This window comes from Lonchura striata, chromosome 31, assembly GCF_050655825.1.
Source record: "Lonchura striata isolate lonStrDom1 chromosome 31, ASM5065582v1, whole genome shotgun sequence".
Lineage (NCBI taxonomy): Eukaryota > Metazoa > Chordata > Aves > Passeriformes > Estrildidae > Lonchura > Lonchura striata.
In genome coordinates, this window is record NC_140733.1 from 5,329,162 (window position 1) to 5,352,065 (window position 22,904).

Here is a 22,904-nt window from a genome sequence, read left to right on the forward strand (position 1 = left end):
GCGTGGCCGCTCCGCCCGCGGCCGGGTTTTCCCGCCCGCTGAATTTGCGACAAGGCAGCGGGACGAGCGCTGCGCTTTACGGCAGCGGGCCGGGGGTCCCAGGAGGGTCCCCGGAGCGTTTTGGGGGGACCCCGGGGGGATCGCGGTGCCTCCGAGGCGGCTCCGTGAGCACCGAATCCCCCCCCCGCCCGCGCCCTCCTTCGTGCCGCTGCTCGGAGCGCGCCTCGCTTGACGGCGGGTTGTACGACAGCCTCAGGCGCGTGCGGCGCGCTTTACGGCAGCGCGGCGGGCACCGCGGCCCGGAGATTTTGGGGGGATTTTGGGGGGATTTTGGGGGGTCCCGGCGGGTCCCGGGGGGGGCCGCGGCTCGGTGCCCCCCCCGAGGATGCCGCTGGCCGTGCAGTGGCCGTTCCCCGCGGAGCCGTCGCGGCGCTGGGCCCTGGCGAGCCGCGTGGTCACGGGCCTGGTGGGCACCTACAGCTGCGTGTGGACCCGTGAGTGACCCCCCCAAAAAAAACTGGGGTTCTGAGGGGAAAATCCCCCCCAAATCACGGGTGTGAGGGGAGAACCCCCCAGATTCTGGGGTTCTGAGGGGAAAATCCCCCCCAAATCCCGGGTGTGAGGGGAGAACCCCCCAGATTCTGGGGTTCTGAGGGGAAAATCCACCCCAAATCCCGGTTCTGAGGGAAAATCCATCCCCAAATCCCGGCTCTGAGGGACAGACCCCCCAGAAATTTGGGGTTCTGAGGGGGAAATCCCTCCAAATCCCGGTTCTGAGGGGAGACCCCCCCCCAGATCCCGACTCTGAGAGAAAATTCCCCACAAATCCCGGTTATGAGGGAGAGACCCCCCCAGAAATTTGGGGTTCTGAGGGGGAAATCCCCCCAAATCCCGGTTATGAGGGAGAGACCCCCCAGAAATTTGGGGTTCTGATGGGAAAATCCCTCCCAATTCCGGCTCTGAGGGAAAATCCATCCCCAAATCCCAAATCTGAGGGGAGAGACCCCCCCCAAATTCTGGGGTTCTGAGGGGGACCCCCACCAAATCGCACCTGGACCCCCCCGTCACCCCCAGTCCAGTTTGGGGGGGGGGTCTTGTCTCATCCCTTTCATCATTTCAGATCCCCCCTCCTCCAATAGTTTTGGGACCCCCCAAAATCCTTTCAGATCCTCGGGACCCCCCCCCCTCCAAAATATATCCGAGACCCCTCCCCAAACAGCTCTAGGGACCCCCAGCTCCTTTGGGACCCCCCCAAAGACCCCTGGGGAGCCCTAAAACCCTTCAGACACCCCAAAATTTCTTCTCCAACCCCTTTAGGACCCCCTGAGGACTCTCCCAATCCCCCCCAGACCCCTCGAGGACCCCCAAAAACCACCCAGGACCCCTAAAATTCTTCAGGACTCCCCCCAAATTCCTCTTGCAACCCCTTTAGAATCCCCTGAGGCCACCCCAGCCCATCTGGGACCCACTGGGGACTCCCCCAGCCCCCTCTAAGACCTCCCCAACCCCCCCCAGAACTCTTCAGACCCCCCCAAATTCCTTCTTCAACCCTTTAGGACCCTCTGGGGACCCCCCCCAAAACTCTTCAGTCCACCCCCAAATTCTTCCTTCAACCCTTTAAGACCCTCTGGGGATCCCCCAAAACTTTTCAAACTCCCTCTTTACACCCTTGGGACCCCCTGAGGACCCTCCTAACCCCCCCCCAAGCCCTTTAAACCCCCTGGAGGAGCCCCCCAAAACCCCCCGGGACCCCTCCCCAGGGTACCTGAACCGGCTGCGGGTGCACAACGCCGAGGTGCTGCACGAGCTGGTGGAGAGGAGGGGGCCCGGGACCCCCCTGCTGACCCTGTCCAACCACGCCTCCTGCATGGATGACCCCCACCTCTGGGGTACCCGGGGGGGTCCTCGAGGGGGGTTTGGGGGGATCCTAGGGGTGTCTGGAGGGGGTTTGGGGGGTCCTAGAGGGATCTCAGTGGGATTTGGGGGGTTTCAAGGAGTTCCTAGAGGGGCTGGGGGATCTGCAGGGTTTTGGGGGGGGGTCCCTGGGGTTTCTGGAGGAGATCTGGGGGGTCTCAGGGGGGTTTGGGGGGATCCTAGGGTGGTCTGGAGGGGGTTTGGGGGGTCCTAGAGGGATCTCAGTGGGATTTGGGGGGTCTGGAGGGGTTTCTGAAGGGGCTGGGGGGGCACTGGGGGGTCTGGAGGGGGTTTGGGGGGGGTCTGAAGGGTTTTGGGGGGTCCTAGAGGGATCTCAGTGGGATTTGGGGGGTCTTGAGGGGTTCCTAGAGGGGCTGGGGGGGCACTGGGGGGTCTGGAGGGGGTTTGGGGGGGCTCTGAAGGGTTTTGGGGGGTCCTAGAGGGATCTCAGTGGGATTTGGGGGGTCTCGAGGGGTTCCTAGAGGGGCTGGGGGGGCACTGGGGGGTCTGGAGGGGGTTTGGGGGGGGTCTGAAGGGTTTTGGGGGGTCCTAGAGGGATCTCAGTGGGATTTGGGGGGTCTCGAGGGGTTCCTAGAGGGGCTGGGGGAGCACTGGGGGATCTGCAGGGTTTTGGGGGGGGTTTGGGGGGTCTCAGGGAGGTTTGGGGGGATTCTAGGGTGGTCTGGAGGGGGTTTGGGGGGTGTCTGAAGGGTTTTGGGGGGTCCTAGAGGGATCTCAGTGGGATTTGGGGGGTCTCAGGGGGGTTTGGGGGGATCCTAGGGGTGTCTGAAGGGTTTTGGGGGGTCCTAGAGGGATCTCAGTGGGATTTGGGGGGTCTTGACCGGTTCCTAGAGGGGCTGGGGGAGCACTGTGGGGTTTTGGGGGGTCCCTGGGGTTTCTGGAGGGGGTTTGGGGGGTCTCAGGGAGGTTTGGGGGGTCCTGGGTGGGGGCGTTGGGGGGATCTGGAGGGTTTTGGGGGGTTTAGGGGGTCCCCAGTGGGGTTGAAGGAGAAATTTTGGGGGGGGGTCCTGGGTGGTCTTTGGGTATTCTTGAGCTGTCTGGGGAATTTGGGGGGGTCCAAGGGTTTTGGGGGCGATCCCTGGGGGGTTTTTGGGGGTCCCTGTGACCCCTGTGACCCCCCCAGGGTCCCTGAAGCTGCGACACGTCTGGAACCTGCCCAGGATGCGCTGGTAGGGGGTGGGGGGGTTTGGGGGGTCCTGGGGGGGTTTGGGGGGTCCTGGGGGGGTTTGGGGGGTTCTGGGGGGGTTTGGGGGGTCCTGGGGGTGTTTGGGGGGTCCTGGGGGGGTTTGGGGGGTCCTGGGGGGGTTTGGGGGGTCCTGGGGGGGTTTGGGGGGTTCTGGGGGGGATTTGGGGGGTCCTGGGGGGGTTTGGGGGATCCTGGGCGGGATTTGGGGGGTCCTGGGGGGGATTTGGGGGGTCCTGGGGGGATTTGGGGGGTCCTGGGAGGGATTTGGGGGGTCCCTGGAGAGTCTGGGGAGGTTTAGGGGGTCCCAGGGAATTCTGGGGGGTCTCTGGAGGTGTTTTTGGGGTACCCCCAGGAAATCTGGGGGGTTTTTCTGGGGGTCTCTGGGCTCTTTTTTGGTGTCTCTGGGGCTGTTTTTGGGGTGTCCCTGGGGGCATTTTTGGGCTGTTTTTGGGGTGTCCCTGGTGGTATTTTTGGGGTATTTTTTGGGGTGTCCCAGGGGTGTTTTTGGGGTGTCCCTGGGGGTTTTTATGAGGTGGTTTTGGGCTGGTTTTGGGGTGTCCCTGGGAGTATTTTTTGGGGTATTTTTGGGGTGTCCCTGGGGGTACTTTTGGGGTGTCCCTGGCGGTATTTTTGGGGTGTCCTGGGGATATTTTTGGGGTGTCCTGGGGGTATTTTTGGGGTATTTTTTGGGGTGTCCCGGAGGTGTTTTTGGGGTGTCCCGGGGGTGTTTTTTGGGTGTCCCTGGGGGTTTTTATGAGGTGGTTTTGGGCTGGTTTTGGGGTGTCCCTGGGAGTATTTTTTGGGGTGTTTTTGGGGTGTCCCTGGGGATATTTTTGGGGTGTCCTTGGCAGTATTTTTGGGGTGTCCCTGGGGATATTTATGAGATGGTTCTAGGCTGGTTTTGGGGTGTCCCTGGGGTATTTTTTGGGGTATTTTTGGGGTGTCTCTAGGTGTACTTTTGGGATATTTTTGGGGTGATTTGGGGGTCCCAGCGCCCCCTCCCCACATTTCCTCGCCCCCCAGGACCCCCACGGCTGCTGACATTTGCTTCACGCGGGAGCTGCACGCGCTCTTCTTCAGCCTGGGGCGCTGCGTGCCCGTCTGCCGCGGTAACTGGGAGCACTGGGAGGGACTGGGATGGGACTGGGAGGGACTGGGATCAAACTGGGATGGACTGGGATCAAACTGGAATGGGCTGGGATAGGACTGGGATGGGACTGGGATGGACTGGGATCAAACTGGAATGGGCTGGGATAGGACTGGGATGGACTGGGATGGACTGGGATCAAACTGGGATGGGCTGGGATGGGACTGGGGGTGCTGCATGCCTGTCTGCCACAGTAACTGGGAGCACTGGGAGGGACTGGGATCAGACTTGGATGGACTGGGATCAGACTGGGCAGGACTGGGATCAAACTGGAATGGACTGGGATGGGACTGGGGGGGACTGGGATCAAACTGGGATTGGCTGGGATGGGATTGGGATCAAACTGGGATGGACTGGGACTGGAATGAAGGAGAACGGGAAGGATTGGGATGAAACTGGGGACACTGGGACAGCGACTGGGAGGGAGTGGCATGGGACTGGGAGGGACTGGGACCAAACTGGGATGGACTGGGAGGGGACTGAGGGCGCTGCCCGTGTGCTGCGGTAACTGGGAATATTGGGGGGGACTGGGAAGAGACTGGAAAAGGACTGGGAGGGACTGGGACAAACTGGGATGGGATTGGGAGCACTTGGAGCACTGGGAATGGACTGGGAGGGGACTGGGACAAATTGGGAGAGAACTGGGACAGGAATGGAAGAGACTGGGAGGGACTGGGATGAAACTGGGAACACTGGGACAGGGACTGGGAGGGACTGGGGAGAACTGGGAGGGGAATGGGGGGACTGGGACAAACTGGGAGTGGACTGGGAGGGGACCGGGACAAATTGGGAAGAACTGGGATGGGATTGGGAGGGGAATGGGAAGACTGGGATGAAACTGGGAACACTGGGACAGGGACTGGGAGCACTGGGAGGGACTGGGCTGTTTATAATCTGTACTGGGTGGGGGTAGGGGGGGAAACTGGGGGGCACTGGGTCACTCCCAGTCCATACTGGGAGGCTCCCAGTTCCAAACTGGTGCCGCAGGGGACGGCGTTTACCAGCGGGGGATGGATTTTATCCTGGAAAAGCTCAACCAGGGAGACTGGGTGCACGTGTTCCCCGAGGGTACTGGGAGCACTGGGAGGGACTGGGAGGGACTGGGGAGCACTGGGAAGGATCTTGGGGGGAGTTTGGGGGTCCCTGTCTGGGTTCTTTGGGGTCCTGGGGGGGATTTTGGGGGTCCCAGTTGGGGGTTTTGGGGTCCTTGGGGGATTTTGGGGGGTTTTAGGGGATTTTGGGGGTTCCTTGTGGGGGAATTTGGGGGTCCCTGGGGAGACTTTGGGGGTCCCAGGGGGGATTTTGGGGGTTTTTAGGGGATCTGGGGTCCCTGGGGAGACTTTGGGGGTCCCAGGGGGGATTTTGGGGGTTTTTAGGGATTTTGGGGTCCCTGGGGGGGATTTTGGGGTCCCTGGGGGGGATTTTGGGGGTCCTTGGGGGGGATTTTGGGGGTCCTTGGGGGGGATTTTGGGGGTCCCTGGGGGGGATTTTGGGGGTCCTTGGGGGGGATTTTGGGGGTCCCTGGGGGGGATTTTGGGGGTCCTTGGGGGGATTTTGGGGGTCCTTGGGGGGATTTTGGGGGTCCTTGGGGGGATTTTGGGGTCCCTGGGGGGGATTTTGGGGGTCCTTGGGATTCTAGGGTCCCTGGGGGGGAATTTGAGGGATTTTGGGGGACCCTGGTGGGGGTTTTGGGGTCCTTTGGGGGGATTTTGGGGGTTCTTGGGTGTCCCTTGGAGGAATTTGGGGTCTCTGGGGGTATTTTGGGGTCCCTGGGGGGATTTTGGGGGTCCCAAACCCCCCCAGCCCCATTTCCCCCACAGGTAAAGTGAACCTGGGCCAGGAGGTCGCTCGCTTCAAGTGGGGTGAGACCCCCCAAAAAAACCCCCAAAACCCCCCCGGGATCCCCCAAAAATCCCAAACCAACCCCAGACCCCCCCAAAAAACCCACCGGGACCCCAAAAATCCCCTCCAAAAAATCCAAAATGCCCCAAACCCACCCCAAACTCTCTAAAGAAACCTCCTGGGATCCCAAAAATTCCCCCAAAACCCCAAATCCTGCCCCAGACTTCCCAAAAAAACCCCAAAATCCCCCCCAGAGCTCCCCAAAAACCTCTTAGAACCCAAAAAAATCCACCCAAAAAGCCCAAATCCCACCCCAGACCTCCCAAAAAAACCCCTGGAACCCCAAAAATCCCCCCAGACTCCCCCAAATTCTCCCCAAAATTCCCCAATCCCACCGAAAAACCTCCTAAAAGCCCCCAAAATCTCCCTAAAAATCTCCTAAACCCCTCTCAGATCCCCCCAAAACCTCCCAAACCCCTTTGACACCCCCAAAACTTCCCCCAAATTCCTCCTGGGATTCCCAAGCCCCCCCAAAAATCCCCTGAACCCCTCCCAGACCCCTCAGAGCCCCCCAAAATGTCCCCAAAATCCCTCCTGGGGTTCTGAAGACCCCCCAAGAACCCCCCCCAATTTGCTTTAAAGCCCCCCCAAACCCCCCCCAGGGTTCTGCAGCCCCCCCAAAAATGTCCCTAAACCCCTCCCAGACCCCCTCAAACCCCTTTGAGACCCCCCAAATCCCTCCTGGGGTTCCAAATCCCCCCCCAAAAATCCCCCAAACCCCTCCAAGACCCCCAAAACGTCTCCCAAATCCCCCCCAAATTCCCCCCAAGGGGATCTAAAGACTCCCCCAGACCCCCCTAAACCCCTCCAATCACCCCAAAACCCCCCCTGGGCCACCCTAAACCCCCTCCCCAAATTCCTCCTGGGGTTCTAAAGCCCCCCCAGGGTTCCAAAATCCCCCCAAAATCCCCCCCAGGCATCGGGCGCCTCCTGGCCGAGTGTCGCCGGGACCCCGTGATCCTCCCGCTGTGGCACGGGGGTGAGGGGGGTTTTGGGGGGCTCCTGGGGGGTCCTGGGGGGTCTTGGGGGGTCTTGGGGGGCATAGGAAGGGTCTAGGGGGGTTTTGGGGAAGGGTCTGGGGGGTTTGGGGGAGCACAGGAAAGGTCCTGAGGGTCACAGGGGAAGATTTTGGGGGGTCCTGGGGGGCTGGGGGGGTTTTTGGGGAGGGGTCTGGGGGGTTTTGGGGGACACAGGGGAAGATTTTGGGGGGTCCTGGGAGGTCTTGGGGGGCTGGGGGACACTGGGGGGTTTTTGGGGAGGGGTCTGGGGGGGTTTGGGGGAGCACAGGAAAGGTCCTGAGGGTCACAGGGGAAGATTTTGGGGGGTCTTGGGGGGCTGGGGGACACTGGGGGGTTTTGGGGAGGGGTCTGGGGGGTTTTGGGGGACACAGGGGAAGATTTTGGGGGTGCCAGGGGGTTCTTGGGGGCTTGGGGGGGGCACAGAAAAGGTCCTGAGGGTTCACAGCAGATTTTGGGGGGCTGGGGGACACTGAGGAGATTTTTGAGGAGGGGTCTGGGGGGTTTTGGGGGACACTGGGGAGGGGTCTTGGGGGTTTTGTGGGACACAGGGGAAGATTTTGGGGGGTCTTGGGGGGCTGGGGGACACTGGGGGGATTTTGGGGGGTCCTGGGGGGTCTGGGGAACACTGGGGAGGGGTCTTGGGGGTTTTGGGGGGCACAGGGGAAGATTTTGGGGAGTCCCATGGGGGTCTGGGGGGCACCGAGGGGTTTTGGGGGGTCCTGGGGGAATTTGGGGGGGATCTGGGAAGGTTTTTGGGGTCTTGACTGGGGGGGGCACAGTGGAAGATTTTTTGGGGGGGATCCTTGGTGTGTTTTGGGGGGTCCAGGGGAGGTTTTTGGGGGGTCTCGGGGGGATTTTTTAGGGGGGGGGGGATGGTCCTGGTGGGTTTTAGGCTGTCCCAGCTGATTTTGGGGGTTCACCAAACAGGTTTTGGGGTGACCGGGGGGGAATTTTATGGCCATGAGGGGGTTCCCCGATATTGGGGGGGGTCCCCGATATTGGGGGGGGGTCCCACAGTTGTACCCCCCCCTCATTTTGTGCCCCCTCCCCCCCAGGGATGAGCGATGTCCTGCCCAACCAGCGGCCCTACGTGCCCCGGGTGGGGCAGGTGAGGGGGCTGGGGGGATTTTGGGGATTTTTGGGGATTTTTGGGGTCTTTAGGGGATTTTTGGGGTCTCTGGGGGGGATTTTGGGGGTCTTCAGGGGCATTTTGGGGGATTTTTTGGTGGGTCTTTCAGGGGTTTTGGGGGCTGTGATTGGGGTTTCTAGGAGGATTTTTGGGGTCTGGGGGGTTTTGGGATTTTTTTGGGAATCCCTGGGATTTCTATGGGATATTTTTGGGATCTCTGTGGGATTTTTAGGATTTCTATGGGGTTATTTATTGGGATCTCTGGGATTTTTTAGGATTTTTTTGGGAGATCTCTGTGGGATTTTTTTTTTTGGGATCTCTGGGATTTTGGGGATCTCTGTGGCATTTTTTGGGGACCTCTCTGGGATTCTGGGGCTCTCTGTGGGATTTTTATGGGATTCTTTTTGGGGGCCCCTGTGGGACTTTTGGGATCTCTGGGATTATTTTTTGGGATCTAAGTGGGATTTCTATGGGATTCTTTTTGGGGGTCCCTGTGGGACTTTTGGGATCTCCGGAATTTTTTTGGGGCTCTCTTTGGGATTTCTATGGGATTCTTTTTGGGGCTCTCTGTGGGATTTCTATGGGATTCTTTTTGGGGGTCTCTGTGAGACTTTTGGGATTTCTATGGGATTGTTTTTTGGGCTCTCTGTGGGATTTCTATGGGATTCTTTTTGGGGATTTCTCTGGGATTTTGGGGATCTGTGTGGGGATTTTTTGGGACATTTCTATGGGGTTTTTGGGGTCCCTGCTCCCCCTGACCCCGTTCCCCCCCCCAGCACATCACGGTGGTCGTGGGGCGCCCGTTCAGCGCCCGGCCCCTCCTGGAGCGGCTGCGCAGCGAGGGGACCCCCACGGTGGGTGAGACCCCCACATTTGGGTGTGGGACCCCCAAGTGGGTGTGGGACCCCCACGGTGGGTGAGACCCCCACATTTGGGTGTGGGACCCCCAAGTGGGTGTGGGACCCCCACGGTGGGTGAGACCCCCACGGTGGGTGAGACCCCCACATTTGGGTGTGGGACCCCCAAATGGGTGTGGGACCCCCATGGTGGGTGAGACCCCCACATTTGGGTGTGGCACCCCCAAGTGGGTGTGGGGAGGGACCCCCATGGTGGGTGAGACCCCCACATTTGGGTGTGGGACCCCCAAATGGATGTGGGGAGGGACCCCCACGGTGGGTGAGACCCCCACATTTGGGTGTGGGACCCCCAAATGGATGTGGGACCCCCATGGTGGGTGAGACCCCCACATTTGGGTGTGGGACCCCCACATTTGGGGGGTTCTGACCCCGAGATTTGGGGTTTGCCCCATGGATTTGGGCGTGGTTGACCCATAGATTTGGGGGGGGTTCTCAGCGCGAAATCCCAGCCCCACAGATCCCAGCCCCATAGATTCCCACAGATCCCAAAATCCCGGCCCCATAAATCCCTGGATCCCAGCCCCACAGATCCCAAAATCCCGGCCCCATAAATCCCTGGATCCCAGCCCCACAGATCCCAAAATCCCAGCCCCATAAACGCCTGGATCCCAGCCCCACAGATCCCAAAATCCCGGCCCCATAAATCCCTGGATCCCAGCCCCACAGATCCCTCGATTCCAGCCCCACAGATCCCAAAATCCCAGCCCCATAAATCCCTGGATCCCAGCCCCACAGATCCCTAGATTCCAGCCCCACAGATCCCAAAATCCCAGCCCCATAAACGCCTGGATCCCAGCCCCACAGATCTCTGGATCCCAGCCCCACAGACACCAAAATCCCAGCTCCATAAATCCCTGGATCCCAGCCCCACAGATCCCAACCCCATAAATCCTTAGATCCCAGCCCCATAAGTCCCTGGATCCCAGCCCCACAGATCTCTGGATCTCAGCCCCACAGATCCCTAGATGTCAGCCCCATAAATCCCTCAATCCCAGCCCCACAGATCCCCAGATCCCATCCCCATAAATCCCTGGATCCCAGCCCCACAGAAGATCCCAACCCCATAAATCCCTAGATCCCAGCCCCACAGACCCCTAGATCTCAGCCCCACAGATCTCTGGATCCCAGCCCCACAGACCCCAACCCCATAAATCCTTAGATCCCAGCCCCATAAATCCCTGGATCTCAGCCCCACAGATCCCAACCCCATAAATCCTTAGATCCCAGCCCCACAGATCCCAGCCCCACAGATCCCCGCCCTGCCCCACAGCTCGGTGGCTCTGCCCCACAGGTGGAGCTCCGCAAGGCCCTGACCGATTTTGTCCAGAGGGAATTCGAGGCGCTGCGGGGCCACGCCCGGACCCTGCACCCCACCCCACAGCGGGGTCCCCCTGCCCCACAGCCGGGGGGTTCTGCCCCATAGCTGACGGTTCTGACCCACAACTGGGGGGTTCTGCCCCATAACTTGGGGTTCTGCCTCACAACTTGGGGTTCTGCCTCACAACCTGGGGTTCTGCCCCATAACTTGGGGTTCTGCCCCACAACTGGGTGGTTCTGCCCCATAACTGACGGTTCTGCCCCATAACTGACGGTTCTGCCCCATAACTTGGGGTTCTGCCTCACAACTTGGGGTTCTGCCCCATAACCTGGGGTTCTGCCCCATAACTTGGGGTTCTGCCTCACAACTTGGGGTTCTGCCCCATAACTTGGGGTTCTGCCCCATAACTTGGGGTTCTGCCCCACAACTGGGTGGTTCTGCCCCATAACTGACGGTTCTGCCTCACAACTTGGGGTTCTGCCCCATAACTTGGGGTTCTGCCCCATAACTTGGGGTTCTGCCTCACAACTTGGGGTTCTGCCCCATAACTTGGGGTTCTGCCCCATAACTTGGGGTTCTGCCTCACAACTTGGGGTTCTGCCCCATAACTTGGGGTTCTGCCCCATAGCAAAGCCCTCCTGCCCCATAGGGGGGGGTTTTACACCATAACTGGGGGTCTTGCCCCATAATTGGGGGTCCTGCCCCATAGCAGGGGGTCCCTGGTGGAGTCTCTGCCCTATAGAGGGGGTCCTGCCCCCCCCGAGCCCCCCAACTGTGCACGGTGCCAATAAAAGAAGGTGGAACCTCGGGGGTCTCTGGGAGATTTTGGGGGTCCCGGAGGAGATTTTGGGGTCCCAGGGAGAATTTGGGAGGTGCCAGGATGGAATTTGGGGTTTTAGGGGGGAAATTTGGGGGGTCCCGGGAGCGAATTTTGGACCCCGAAACCAACCAAGACCCAACCCGAGGTGATTTTATTGAAGCAGAAAAAAGGGGAGGGGTCCCCACTGCCCCCCAAAACCCCCCTGGGAAGGGGGGCAGGAAAAAGGGGGGTTCAGCCCCCCAAAATGAGGCCTGAACCCCCCACCAAATGAGATTTGGACCCCAAAAAAAGCTGGGACGGTCCCAAAAATGGTGCCAGAACACCCCCAAAATTGGTGCTGGGGGCGTGGCCTGGTCCCGGGGGCGGGGCTTGGTCAGATTTGGGGGCGTGGCCTGGGCTCGGGGGCGGGGTTTGTAACCGTGTGGGCGTGGCTTGCAGCCGGTGGGGGCGTGGCCTGCCGTGGCCACGCCCCTCACTCCTTCTTGTCGCGGGGTCCGTCGTGGGCGGCCTGGGGGGGCAAAGGGGGGCTTGAGGATTTTGGGGTGCACAGGGGGGTCTGGGGGGTCCCAAGGGGGTTTTGGGGTTCACAGAGGGGGTTTGGGGGGGTTCAGGGTGTCCCAAGGGGGTTTTGGGGTGCACAGAGGGGGATTCATGGGGGTCCCAAAGGGGTTTTGGGTTCACAGAGGGGGTTCAGGGGGTCCCAAGGGGGTTTTGGGGTTCACAGAGGGGGTTTGGGGGGTTCAGGGGGTCCCAAGGGGGTTTTGGGTGCACAGAGGGGGTTTGGGGGGGTCCCAAGGGGATTTTGGGGTGCACGGAAGGGATTTGGGGGGTTCAGGGGGTCCCAAGGGGGTTTTGGGGTGCACAGGGGGGGTTTGGGGGGTTCAGGGGGTCCCAAGGGGGTTTGGGGTGCACAGGGGGGATTCAGGGGGGTCCCACGGGGGTTTTGGGGTGCACAGGGGGGGTTTGGGGGGATTCAGGGGGTCCCAAGGTGGTTTGGGGGTTCACAGAGGGGGTTTGGGGGGGTTCAGGGGGTCCCAAGGGGGTTTTGGGGTGCACAGGAAGGGTTTGGGGGTTCAGGGGGTCCCAAAGGGGTTTGTTGGGGTTCAGGGGGTCCCAAGGGGGTTTGGGGGGTTCAGGGGGTCCCAAGGGGGTTTTGGGGTTCACAGAGGGGGATTCAGGGGGTCCCAAGGGGGTTTTGGGGTGCACAGAGGGGGTTTCGGGGGTTCAGGGGGTCCCAAGGGGATTTGGGGGGTTCAGGGGGTCCCAAGGGGGTTTGGGGGTTCATAGAGGGGGTTTGGGGGGGTTCAGGGGGTCCCAAGGGGATTTGGGGGGTTCAGGGGGTCCCAAGGGGGTTTGGGGGTTCATAGAGGGGGTTTGGGGGGGTTCAGGGGGTCCCAAGGGGGTTTTGGGGTGCACGGGGGGGATTCATGGGGGTCCCAAAGGGGTTTTGGGTGCACAGAGGGGGTTCAGGGGGTCCCAAGGGGGTTTTGGGGTGCACAGGAAGGGTTTGGGGGGTTCAGGGGGTCCCAAGGGGGTTTTGGGGTGCACAGGGGGGGTTTGGGGGGTTCAGGGGGTCCCAAGGGGGTTTGGGGTGCACAGGGGGGGTTCAGGGGGTCCCAAGGGGGTTTTGGGGTGCACAGGGGGGATTTGGGGGGTTCAGGGGGTCCCAAGGGGGTTTGGGGGGTTCAGGGGGTCCCAAGGGGGTTTGGGGGGTTCAGGGGGTCCCAAGGGGGTTTGGGGGTGCACAGAGGGGTTTTGGGGGGTTCAGGGGGTCCCAAGGGGGTTTTGGGGTGCACGGGGGGGATTCATGGGGGTCCCAAAGGGGTTTTGGGTTCACAGAGGGGGTTCAGGGGGTCCCAAGGGGGTTTTGGGGTGCACAGAGGGGGGTTTGTTGGGGTTCAGGGGGTCCCAAGGGGGTTTTGGGGTGCACAGGGGGGGTCTGGGGCGTTCAGGGGGTCCCAAGGGGGTTTGGGGGGTTCAGGGGGTCCCAAAGGGGTTTTGGGGTGCACAGAGGGGGTTTCGGGGGTTCAGGGGGTCCCAAGGGGGTTTTGGGGTGCCCAGGGGTTTTTGGGGCTCCCCTAGGGTTATTTTGGGGGTTCCCCCAGGGTACTCTTTGAGGTATTTTTGGGGTGTTTTGGGGGTTTCCCCAGGGTATTTTTTGGGGCTCCCCCAGGATATTTTCGAGGTGGTTTTGGGGGTTTCCCCAGAGTGTTTTTTGAGATGTTTTTGGGGAGTTTTGGGAGCTCCCCCAGAGTATTTTTTTGGGTGTTTTTGGGATATTTTTGGAGGTTCCCCCAGGGTATTTTTGGGGTGATTTTGGGGTGTTTTTTGGGGTGTTTTGGGGTACCTGCAGCCTGGCGTGCTCCTCCAGCAGCCGGTCGTACTCACGGGTCAGGCCCTGGGCCTGGCGCCGCATGGCCTGAACCTCGCTCTCGGCCTTCTCCAGGGCTGCGGGATTTTGGGGAATTTTGGGAATTTTGGGAATTTTGACTGAACCCCCAAACCTCTCCTGACACCCCCAAATCCCCCCTGGACACCCCCAAACCCCTCAACCCCCCCATGGCCTGAACCTCGCTCTCGGCCTTCTCCAGGGCTGCGGGATTTTGGGGAATTTTGGGGAATTTTGGGAATTTTGGGAATTTTGACTGAACCCCCAAACCTCTCCTGACACCCCCAAAACCCCCCTGGACACCCCCAAACCCCTCAAGCCCCCCATGGCCTGAACCTCACTCTCGGCCTTCTCCAGGGCTGTGGGATTTTGGGGAATTTTGGGAATTTTGGGAATTTTGGGAATTTTTACTGACCCCTCCTGACACCCCCAAATCCCCCCAGATCCTCCCCAAATCCCTCACGGTCCCATTTGTGGGGGGTTCCGGGTCACCTCAAATTCTTTTTTAACACCCCCAGACTCCCCCAAAAATCTCCAAAATCTCCCCAAAATTCCTCTTTCATCCCCAAAATTCCCCCAAAAAATCCCTCTTTAATGCTCCAGACCCCCCCAAAGTCCCAAAATTCCCCTTTAACCCCCAAAAATCCCCTTTTAATCCCTTTAACCCCCACCAAAATCCCAAAAATTCCCCTTTAACCCCCCCAAAATCTCCAAATTCCTCTTTAACCCCCCTAAATCCCCAGAATTCCTCTTTAACTCCCCAAAAAATTCCAAAAATTCCCCTTCAACATCCTCCAAAATGCCAAGAATTCCCCCTTTAACCCCCCCAGAATGACCAAAATTCCCCTTTAACCCCCCTAAAATCCCCAAAATTCCCCTTTAACCCCCCAAAACCCCAAAATTCCCCCTTAACCCTCCAAAATCCCCCTTTAATCCCTTTAACTTCCCCCAAAATCCCAAAAATTCCCCTTTAACTGCCCCAGAATTCCCCAAATTCCTTTTTAATCCCCCTAAAATCCCCAAAATTCCCTTTTAACCCTCCAAAATCCCCCTTTAATCCCTTTAACTTCCCCCAAAATCCCAAAAATTCCCCTTTAGCTCCCCCAGAATCCCCAAAATTCCTTTTTAATCCCCTAAAATTCCCCTTTAACCCTCCAAAATCCCCCTTTAATCCCTTTAACTTCCCCCAAAATCCCAAAAATTCCCCTTTAACTCCCCCAGGATGCCCAAAATTCCTTTTTAATCCCCCTAAAACCCCAAAAATTCCCTTCCAACCCGTCCCAAAATTCCCGAATTTCCCCCTACCCTTCTTGCTGAGCTCCAGCTCCTCCTTCAGCGACTCCACCTTGGCCTTGAGGGTCTCGTTCTCGTCCCGGGTGGGGGACGGGGCCCCCCCAGACTCCTGCAGCTGCTGGGGGGGCACGAAAAAAAAGGGGTTCAGGGGTTTTGGGGGGATCTGAGGGGTTAGATCAGGAGTTTTGGGGGTTTAGCCTGATTTTTGGGGAGTGTTTTGGGGTTTTATTCTGATTTTTTGAGAGTTTTTTTGGGTTTTATCCTGATTTTTTTGAGTTTTTTTTTTGGGGGGGGGGGTTTATTCTGATTTTTTTTTTTTTTTTAAGGGGATCCCAGGTGTTTTTAGGGTTGTTTTTTAGCAAATTCCAGGTGTTTCTAGAGCACCCCAGATGTTTTTGGGGATATTTTTAGGGATCCCATGTGCTTTAGGGAATCCCAAGTGGTTTTGGAGTTGTTTTCGGGTGTTTTAGGGCTGATTTTTGGGATCCCAAGTAGTTTTGGGGTTGTTTTTTTGCAATCTCAGGTGGTTTCAGGTGTCCTAGGTGGCTTTGGGGTTGTTTTTTCGGGATCCCAGGTGGTTTTGGGGTTGTTTTCAGGTATTTTAGGGCTGTTTTTTGGGATCCCATATGTTTTTTGGGCTGTTCTCAGGTGGTTTTGGGCTGTTCTCAGGTGCTTTAGGGCTGTTTTTTAAGATCTAAATGGTTTTGGGGTTGTTCTCAGGTGTTTTTTGGGTTGATCTCAGGTGCTTTAGGGCTGGTTTTTGGGATCCCAGGTGTTTTTTGGGTTGTTCTCAGGTGTTTTGGGCTGTTTTTTGCAATCCCGGGTATTTTTGGGATCCCAGGTGTTTTAGGGCTGTTTTTTAGGACCCCAGCTGGTTTTTTTGGGTTGATCTCAGGTGCTTTAGGGCTGGTTTTTGGGATCCCAGGTGTTTTTTGGGTTGATTTCAGGTGTTTCTGAGTTGTTCTCAGGTGTTTTGGGCTGTCTTTTGCAATCCTGGGTGGTTTTGGGATCCCAGGTATTTTTTGGGCTGTTCTCAGGTGTTTTCGGGTTGTTCTCAGGTGTTTTGGGTGTTTTTTGCAATCCTGGGTGGTTTTGGGATCCCAGGTGTTTTTTGGGTTGATTTCAGGTGTTTTTGGGCTATTCTCAGGTGCTTTAGGGCTGTTTTTTAGGACTCCAGCTGTTTTTTTGGGTTGTTCTCAGGTGCTTTAGGGCTGGTTTTTGGGATCCCAGGTGTTTTCGGGTTGTTCTCAGGTGTTTTGGGCTGTTTTTTGCAATCCTGGGTGATTTTGGGATCCCAGGTGTTTTTTGGGCTGTTCTCAGGTGTTTTTTGGGCTGTTCTCAGGTGTTTTCGGGTTGTTCTCAGGTGTTTTGGGTGGTTTTTTGCAATCCTGGGTGGTTTTGGGGATCCCAGGTGTTTTCTGGGTTGATTTCAGGTGTTTTTTGGGTTGTTCTCAGGTGCTTTAGGGCTGTTTTTTGGGATCCCAGGTGTTTTTTGGGATCCCAGGTGTTTTTTGGGCTGTTCTCAGGTGTTTTCGGGTTGATCTCAGGTGCTTTAGGGCTGGTTTTTGGGATCCCAGGTGTTTTCGGGTTGTTCTCAGGTGTTTTGGGCGGTTTTTTGCAATCCTGGGTGGTTTTGGGATCCCAGGTGTTTTTTGGGTTGATTTCAGGTGTTTTCGGGCTGTTCTCAGGTGTTTTGGGCTGGCTGTACCTTCCTGAGGGCGTCGTTGTCCTCCAGGTACTGCCGGGCCGCCTGGCTGGCGCCCTCGGCCTGCTTGCGGAACGCCTGGCTGGAGGCACCCAGGGCGGCCTGCGCCGAGATCAGCGTCACCAGGCGCCTCAGGAGGCTGGGGGACACAAATTCGGGGTTCAGGGACCCCCAAAATTCCACTGAGTCCCCCAAAATCCCACTCAGTCCCCCCAAATCCCCAAAATCCCCCCGAGACTGCCAGGCATGGCTGGAGGCACCCAGGGCGGCCTGCGCCGAGATCAGCGTCACCAGGCGCCTCAGGAGGCTGGGGGACACAAATTTGGGGTTCAGGGACCCCCAAAATTCCACTGAGTCCCCCAAAATCCCACTCAGTCCCCCCAAATCCCCAAAATCCCCCCGAGACTGCAGGGCATGGCTGGAGGCACCCAGGGCGGCCTGGGCCGAGATCAGCGTCACCAGGCGCCTCAGGAGGCTGGGGGACACAAATTCGGGGTTCAGGGACCCTCAAATTGGGGTCACAGAACCCCCAAAATCCCCCTGAATCCCCCAAATCCCACTGAGTCCCCCAAAATTCCCCCCCGAGACCCTGGGCCTGGCTGGAAGCACCGAGCACGGCCTGGGCCAAGATCAGCAGCACCAGGTGCCTCAGGAGGCTGGGGGGCACAAATTTGGGGTTCAGGGACCCCCCAAATTCCCTTCAGCCCCCTCCAAATCACGGCCCAGGACCCCCAGATCTCCCCCAGCCTCACAAGGAGAGCAGCAGGGCAAAGCCAGCCAGGACCACCCCTTCCCAACCCCCTCAAACCCGCTCCAGGACCCCCCAAACCATGGCTGGGACCCCCCAAATTCCCTTCAGCCCCCCCAAAATCGTGCCTGGGACCCCCCAAAATTCTGTTCAACCCCCCCAAATTCCCTTCAGCTCCCCCAAAATCCACCCAGGCTCACAAGGAGAGCAGCAAGGTGAAGCCAGCCAGGTAGAGCCTCTTCCCAACCCTCCCAAACCAGCTCCAGGACCCCCCAAACCATGGCTGGGACCCCCCAAATTCCCTTCAGCCCTCCCCAAATTCCCTTCAGCCCCCCCCAAATTCTCTTCAGCCCCCCCAAACTGTGGTTGGGTCCCCCAAATTTTCCCCGGGCTCACAAGGAGAGCAGCAGGGCGAAGCCAGCCAGGTAGAGCCTCTTCCCAACCCTCCCAAACCAGCTCCAGGACCCCCCAAACCATGGCTGGGACCCCCCAAGTTCCCTTCAGCCCCCCCCAAATTCTCTTCAGCCCCCCCAAATTGTGGCTGGGACCCCCCAAATTCCCTTCAGCCCCCCCCAAATTCTCTTCAGCCCCCCCAAACTGTGGCTGGGACCCCCCAAATCTCCCCAAGGATCACAAGGAGAGCAGCAGGGTGAAGCCAGCCAGGTAGAGCCTCTTCCCAACCCTCCCAAACCAGCTCCAGGACCCCCCAAACCATGGCTGGGACTCCCCAAATTCCCTTCAGCCCCCCCCAAATTCCATTCAGCCCCCCCAGATCGTGCCCAGGACCCCCCAAATCCCCCCCGGGCTCACAAGGAGAGCAGCAGGGCGAAGCCAGCCAGGTAGAGCCTCTTCCCAACCCTCCCAAACCAGCTCCAGGACCCCCCTGATTGACTCCAGGACCCCCCAAATTCCCTTCAGCCCCCCCAAATCGTGCCCAGGAACCCCCAAATCCCCCCCGGGCTCACAAGGAGAGCAGCAGGGCGAAGCCAGCCAGGTAGAGGTTCCTCTGGGCACGGAAGAGTTTCATGTGGAAGTGCTCCAGCGCGGCCGGGTTGCTGCCCAGCGCCTCCCGGTCGCCCAGGCTGTACCTACGCGTCTCCCGCAGCGCGTCTGGGGGACAGGGGGGTCAGCGGGGGACACCCCCAGAGACCACCCAGAGACCCCCCAGATCCGTACAGACACCCCCAGAGACCACCCAGAGACCCCCCAGATCCACCCCCAAATCCGTACAGACACCCCCCAGAGACCACCCAGAGACCCCCCCCAGATCCGTACAGACACCCCCAGAGACCACCCAGAGACCACCCCCAGATCCACCCCCAAATCCACACAGACACCCCCCAGAGACCACCCAGAGACCACCCCCAGATCCACCCCCAAATTCCACCCAGAGACCCCCCAGAATCCACCCAGAGACCACCCCCAAATCCGCACAGACACCCCCATATGCACCCCCAAATCCGCACGGACACCCCCCAGAGACTACCCCCAGAATCCACCCAGAGACCCCCCAAATTCACCCAGAGACCCCCCCAAATCCACCCAGAGACCCCCCCTCGATCCACCCCCAAATCTGCACAGACACCCCCCAGAGACCACCCAGAGACACCCCAGAATCCACCCCCAAATCCACCCAGAGACCCCTCCCCAAATCGATCCAGAGACCCCTCCCCAAATCCACACAGACCCCCTCAGATCCACCCCCAAATCCGCACAGACACCCCCAGAGACCCCCCAAATCCACCCAGAGACCCCTCCCCAAATCCAACTAGAGACCCCTCCCCAAATCCACACAGAGACCCCCCCAGATCCACCCCCAAATCCACACAGACACCCCCCAGAGACCACCCCCGGAATCCACCCAGAGACCCCCCCAAATCCACCCAGAGACCCCCCAGATCCACCCAGAGACCCCTCCCCAAATCCAACTAGAGACCCCTCCCCAAATCCACACAGAGACCCCCCCAGATCCACCCCCAAATCTGCACAGACACCCCCGGAGACCACCCCCAAATCCACACAGAGACCCCCCCCAGATCTACCCCCAAATCTGCACAGACACCCCCCAGAGACCACCCAGAGACCCCCTAGAATCCACCCCCAAATCCATACAGACACCCCCCAGAGACCACCCAGAGACCACCCCCAGATCCACCCCCAAATCCGTACAGACACCCCTCAGAGACCACCCCCAGATCCACCCCCAAATTCCACCCAGAGACCCCCCAGATCCACCCAGAGACGCCCCAGAATCCACCCAGAGACCACCCCCAAATCTGCACAGACACCCCCATATGCGCCCCCAAATCTGCACAGACACCCCCCAGAGACCACCCCCAGAATCCACCCAGAGATCCTCCAAATCCACCCAGAGACCCCCCCAAATCCACATAGACCCCCCCCGATCCACCCCCAAATCTGCACAGACACCCCCCAGAGACCACCCAGAGACGCCCCAGAATCCACCCCCAAATCCACCCAGAGACCCCCCAGATCCACCCAGAGACCCCTCCCCAAATCGATCCAGAGACCCCTCCCCAAATCCACACAGACCCCCTCAGATCCACCCCCAAATCCGCACAGACACCCCCAGAGACCACCCCCAAATCCACCCAGAGACCCCCCAGAATCCACCCCCAAATTCCACCCAGAGACCCCCCAGAGACCCCCCAGATCCACCTAGAGATCCCCCAGAATCCACCCCCAAATCTGCACAGACACCCCCAGATGCACCCCCAAATCCGCACGGACACCCCCCAGAGACCCCTCCCCAAATCCACCCAAAGACCCCCCAAATCCACATAGACCCCCCCGATCCACCCCCAAATCTGCACAGACACCCCCCAGAGACCACCCAGAATCCACCCCCAAATCCACCCAGAGACCCCTCCCCAAATCCACACAGAGACCCCTCCCCAAATCCACCCAGAGACCCCCCCCAAATCCACACAGACCCCCTCAGATCCACCCCCAAATCCACACAGACACCCCCAGATGCACCCCCAAATCCGCACGGACACCCCCCAGAGACCACCCTCAGAATCCACCCAGAGACCCCCCCAAATCCACCCAGAGACCCCCAAATCCACCTCACATCCACACAGAGACCCCCCCAAATCCACCTGGACACACCAAGGGTGCCCATGCCCCAAGGCATCAAAATCTTCATAAAATTCACCCAAAATCTCCCTGAAATCCACCCAAAATCCTCCCAAAGTTCCACCAAAATCCCCCCAAAATCCACCCCAAATCCCCCAAAAATCCAGCCAAAACTCCCGCAAAGTTCCACCAAAATCCCCCCCAACATTCCCCCAAATCCCCCCAACATCCAACCAAAACTGCCCCCAAAATCCCCTCAAAATCCTCCAAAGTTCCCCAAAAATTCTCCCAAAATCCACATAAAATTCTCCCAAAACCCCCTCAAAATTTGCCCAAAATTCCCCCAAATCCAGCCAAAACTCCCCCAAAAATCCACCCAAAATTTTCTCCATTTCCCCCCAAAATCCCCTCAAAATCCTCCACAATTCCCCCAAAAATTGCCCCCAAAAATCCCTTTTAAACCCCCCCAGCACCCACCGAGCAGCAGCAGCACGAGGATGACGATGAGGACGATGAAGAAGGAATTCCCGTAGGACACGGCCAGCCCCACCAGGCGGGAGCGGAAAATCTTCTGCCATCTGGGTTTGGGGGGGGAGACACAAATTTAAGACCCCCCCAAAATTCCAGGGAATCCCACCCAGGACCCTCCGAATTTTTTTAAATAAAATTTTCTATTCCAGGGTCGTGCGAAAGGAAAAAAAAATTGATTTTTTAGTGAATTTTTCTTCTTTCGTTGGAGTGGGGAGGGCACAAACTGCGACCCCCAGGACCCTCCCCAAATTCCAGGGAATCCCCTCAGGACGCCCCTAAATTCCCTCAGGAAATCCCCAATCCCACAGGACCCCCCCCCAAATCTTTCCTCCCAACCCTTAGAGACCCCTCCCCACTTTTAGGGACCCCTCCCCACTTTTGGGGACCCTTCCCCCCTTCAGGGACCCCTCCCCACATTTAGAGGTACCTCGCTACTTTTAAGGACCCCTCCCCACCTTTGGGGACCCCTCCCCACTTTTAGGGACTCCCCGACTTTTAGGGACCCCTCCCCACATTTATAGGTCCCTCCCCATTTTTAAGGACCCCTCCCCACCTTTGGGGACCCCTCCCCACATTTAGAGGTACCTCTCTACTTTTAAGGACCCCTCCCCATCTTTGGAGACCCCTCCCCACTTTTAGGGACCTCTCCCCACCTTTAGGGACCGACCCTTCCCCTCTTTAGGGACCCCTCCCCACATTTAGAGGTCACTCCCCACTTTTAAGGACCCCTCCCCACTTTTGGGGGCCCCCTCGAATTTTAGGGACCCCTCCCCACTTTTAGGGACCTCTCCCCACCTTTAGGGACCGACCCTTCCCCTCTTTAGGGACCCCTCCCCACATGTAGAGGTCCCTCCCCATTATTAAGGACCCCTCCCCACTTTTGGGGGCCCCCTCGAATTTTAGGGACCCCTCCCCACTTTTAGGGACCCCTCCCCACCTTTAGGGACCGACCCTTCCCCCCTTTAGGGACCCCTCCCCACATTTAGAGGTCCCTCCCCATTATTAAGGACCCCTCCCCACTTTTGGGAGCCCCCTCGAATTTTAGGGACCCCTCCCCACCTTTAGCGACCCCTTTCCACATTTAGGGACCTCCCACTCTTCCCTTTAACGACCCCTCCCCATATTTAAAGATTCCCCCCCCCACTTTTAGAGACCCCTCCCCACTTTTGGGGACCCCCTGCCCCTCACCTGGCTGGAGACACGAAGGGGACGCAGAGCAGCAGCACCAAAAACACCTCCGCGTACAGGAACGTGGCCACCGCCGTCCACTGCAGGCTCATGGCGGCTTGAGGGGGGCACGGGCAGCGATGGGGACCCGGTTCGGGGCACCGGGACCCCCAAAATCCCCTCAGGAACCCCCAAAATCCGCCCCGGGGCCGCCCCTCCCTCACCGCCCTCACCCTCAGGAACGCGACCAGCGGAAGCCACGCCCACACGCTGAGGGAGCGGCCAATCAGAGCGAGAGGCGGGAAAATAGCTGGGTGACGTCACAGCTGCCCGCCATTTTCCCCCGCCCCGCCACCCGGGGAAATTTCAACAATAAATTTAATAATAAATTTAATCAGTTGGGATGAAGCCGTTAAAGCGGGTAAAGTTAATCACAATTAATTTCGTCATTAGTGAAATTAATGGGATTGAAATAAAGCCGCGCCTCTTTCGTCGTGGAGCCGCCCACGCCTCCCCACCCCTTAACGCCAATGGTTCGTCCCTTAACAGTAGCCACGCCCCCACCCCGCCCACAGCCAATCATGGTCCCGCCCTCACAG

The 22,904-nt window shown here is 58.9% G+C and overlaps 2 protein-coding genes across 10 annotated transcripts; one reads left to right on the top strand and one right to left on the bottom strand.

The window, feature by feature from the left end:
- The first annotated feature begins 254 nt into the window (after positions 1–254).
- Positions 255–11,360, top strand: TAFAZZIN (tafazzin, phospholipid-lysophospholipid transacylase). Of its 9 annotated transcripts, none has more exons than XR_014950544.1 (11): positions 255–494; positions 1,761–1,889; positions 3,059–3,104; positions 4,145–4,230; positions 5,256–5,336; positions 6,089–6,130; positions 7,087–7,149; positions 8,245–8,297; positions 9,095–9,172; positions 10,527–10,740; positions 10,781–11,360. XR_014950544.1 is itself a non-coding variant. In XM_077789749.2 (10 exons), the coding sequence occupies exons 1-10, from the start codon at positions 386–388 to the stop codon at positions 10,656–10,658; spliced, it is 819 nt and encodes a 272-aa protein (XP_077645875.1). In that variant the 5' UTR covers positions 255–385; the 3' UTR covers positions 10,659–11,360. The 9 variants fall into 9 exon arrangements, 7 of the variants coding, with proteins under 7 accessions (XP_077645875.1, XP_085419856.1, XP_085419857.1 ...); XR_014950545.1 differs by having other exon boundaries at positions 10,962–11,360; XM_077789749.2 differs by having other exon boundaries at positions 10,527–11,360.
- BCAP31 (B cell receptor associated protein 31) lies at positions 11,347–22,566 on the bottom strand. Its single transcript, XM_085563735.1, has 8 exons — positions 22,539–22,566; positions 22,327–22,423; positions 21,085–21,185; positions 18,474–18,618; positions 16,764–16,899; positions 15,068–15,173; positions 13,721–13,821; positions 11,347–11,881 (listed from the first exon to the last, which is right to left on the bottom strand). The coding sequence occupies exons 2-8, from the start codon at positions 22,416–22,418 to the stop codon at positions 11,846–11,848; spliced, it is 717 nt and encodes a 238-aa protein (XP_085419861.1). The 5' UTR covers positions 22,419–22,423; positions 22,539–22,566; the 3' UTR covers positions 11,347–11,845.
- Between the last annotated feature and the right edge of the window lie 338 nt (positions 22,567–22,904).

What these genes read in the sequence shown, in the direction of transcription:
- TAFAZZIN (XM_077789749.2), top strand. Translation starts at nt 386, where the DNA reads ATGCCGCTGGCCGTGCAGTGGCCGTTCCCCGCGGAGCCGTCGCGGCGC. An exon ending in CTACAGCTGCGTGTGGACCC is followed by an intron (nt 495 to 1,760) that starts GTGAGTGACCCC and finishes ACCCCTCCCCAG; the next exon opens with GGTACCTGAACCGGCTGCGG. An exon ending in ACGTGCCCCGGGTGGGGCAG is followed by an intron (nt 8,298 to 9,094) that starts GTGAGGGGGCTG and finishes TCCCCCCCCCAG; the next exon opens with CACATCACGGTGGTCGTGGG.
- BCAP31 (XM_085563735.1), bottom strand. Translation starts at nt 22,418, where the DNA reads ATGAGCCTGCAGTGGACGGCGGTGGCCACGTTCCTGTACGCGGAGGTG. An exon ending in CCTCGTGCTGCTGCTGCTCG is followed by an intron (nt 18,619 to 21,084) that starts GTGGGTGCTGGG and finishes CCTGTCCCCCAG; the next exon opens with ACGCGCTGCGGGAGACGCGT. An exon ending in GCTGGAGCTCAGCAAGAAGG is followed by an intron (nt 13,822 to 15,067) that starts GTAGGGGGAAAT and finishes AAAATCCCGCAG; the next exon opens with CCCTGGAGAAGGCCGAGAGC.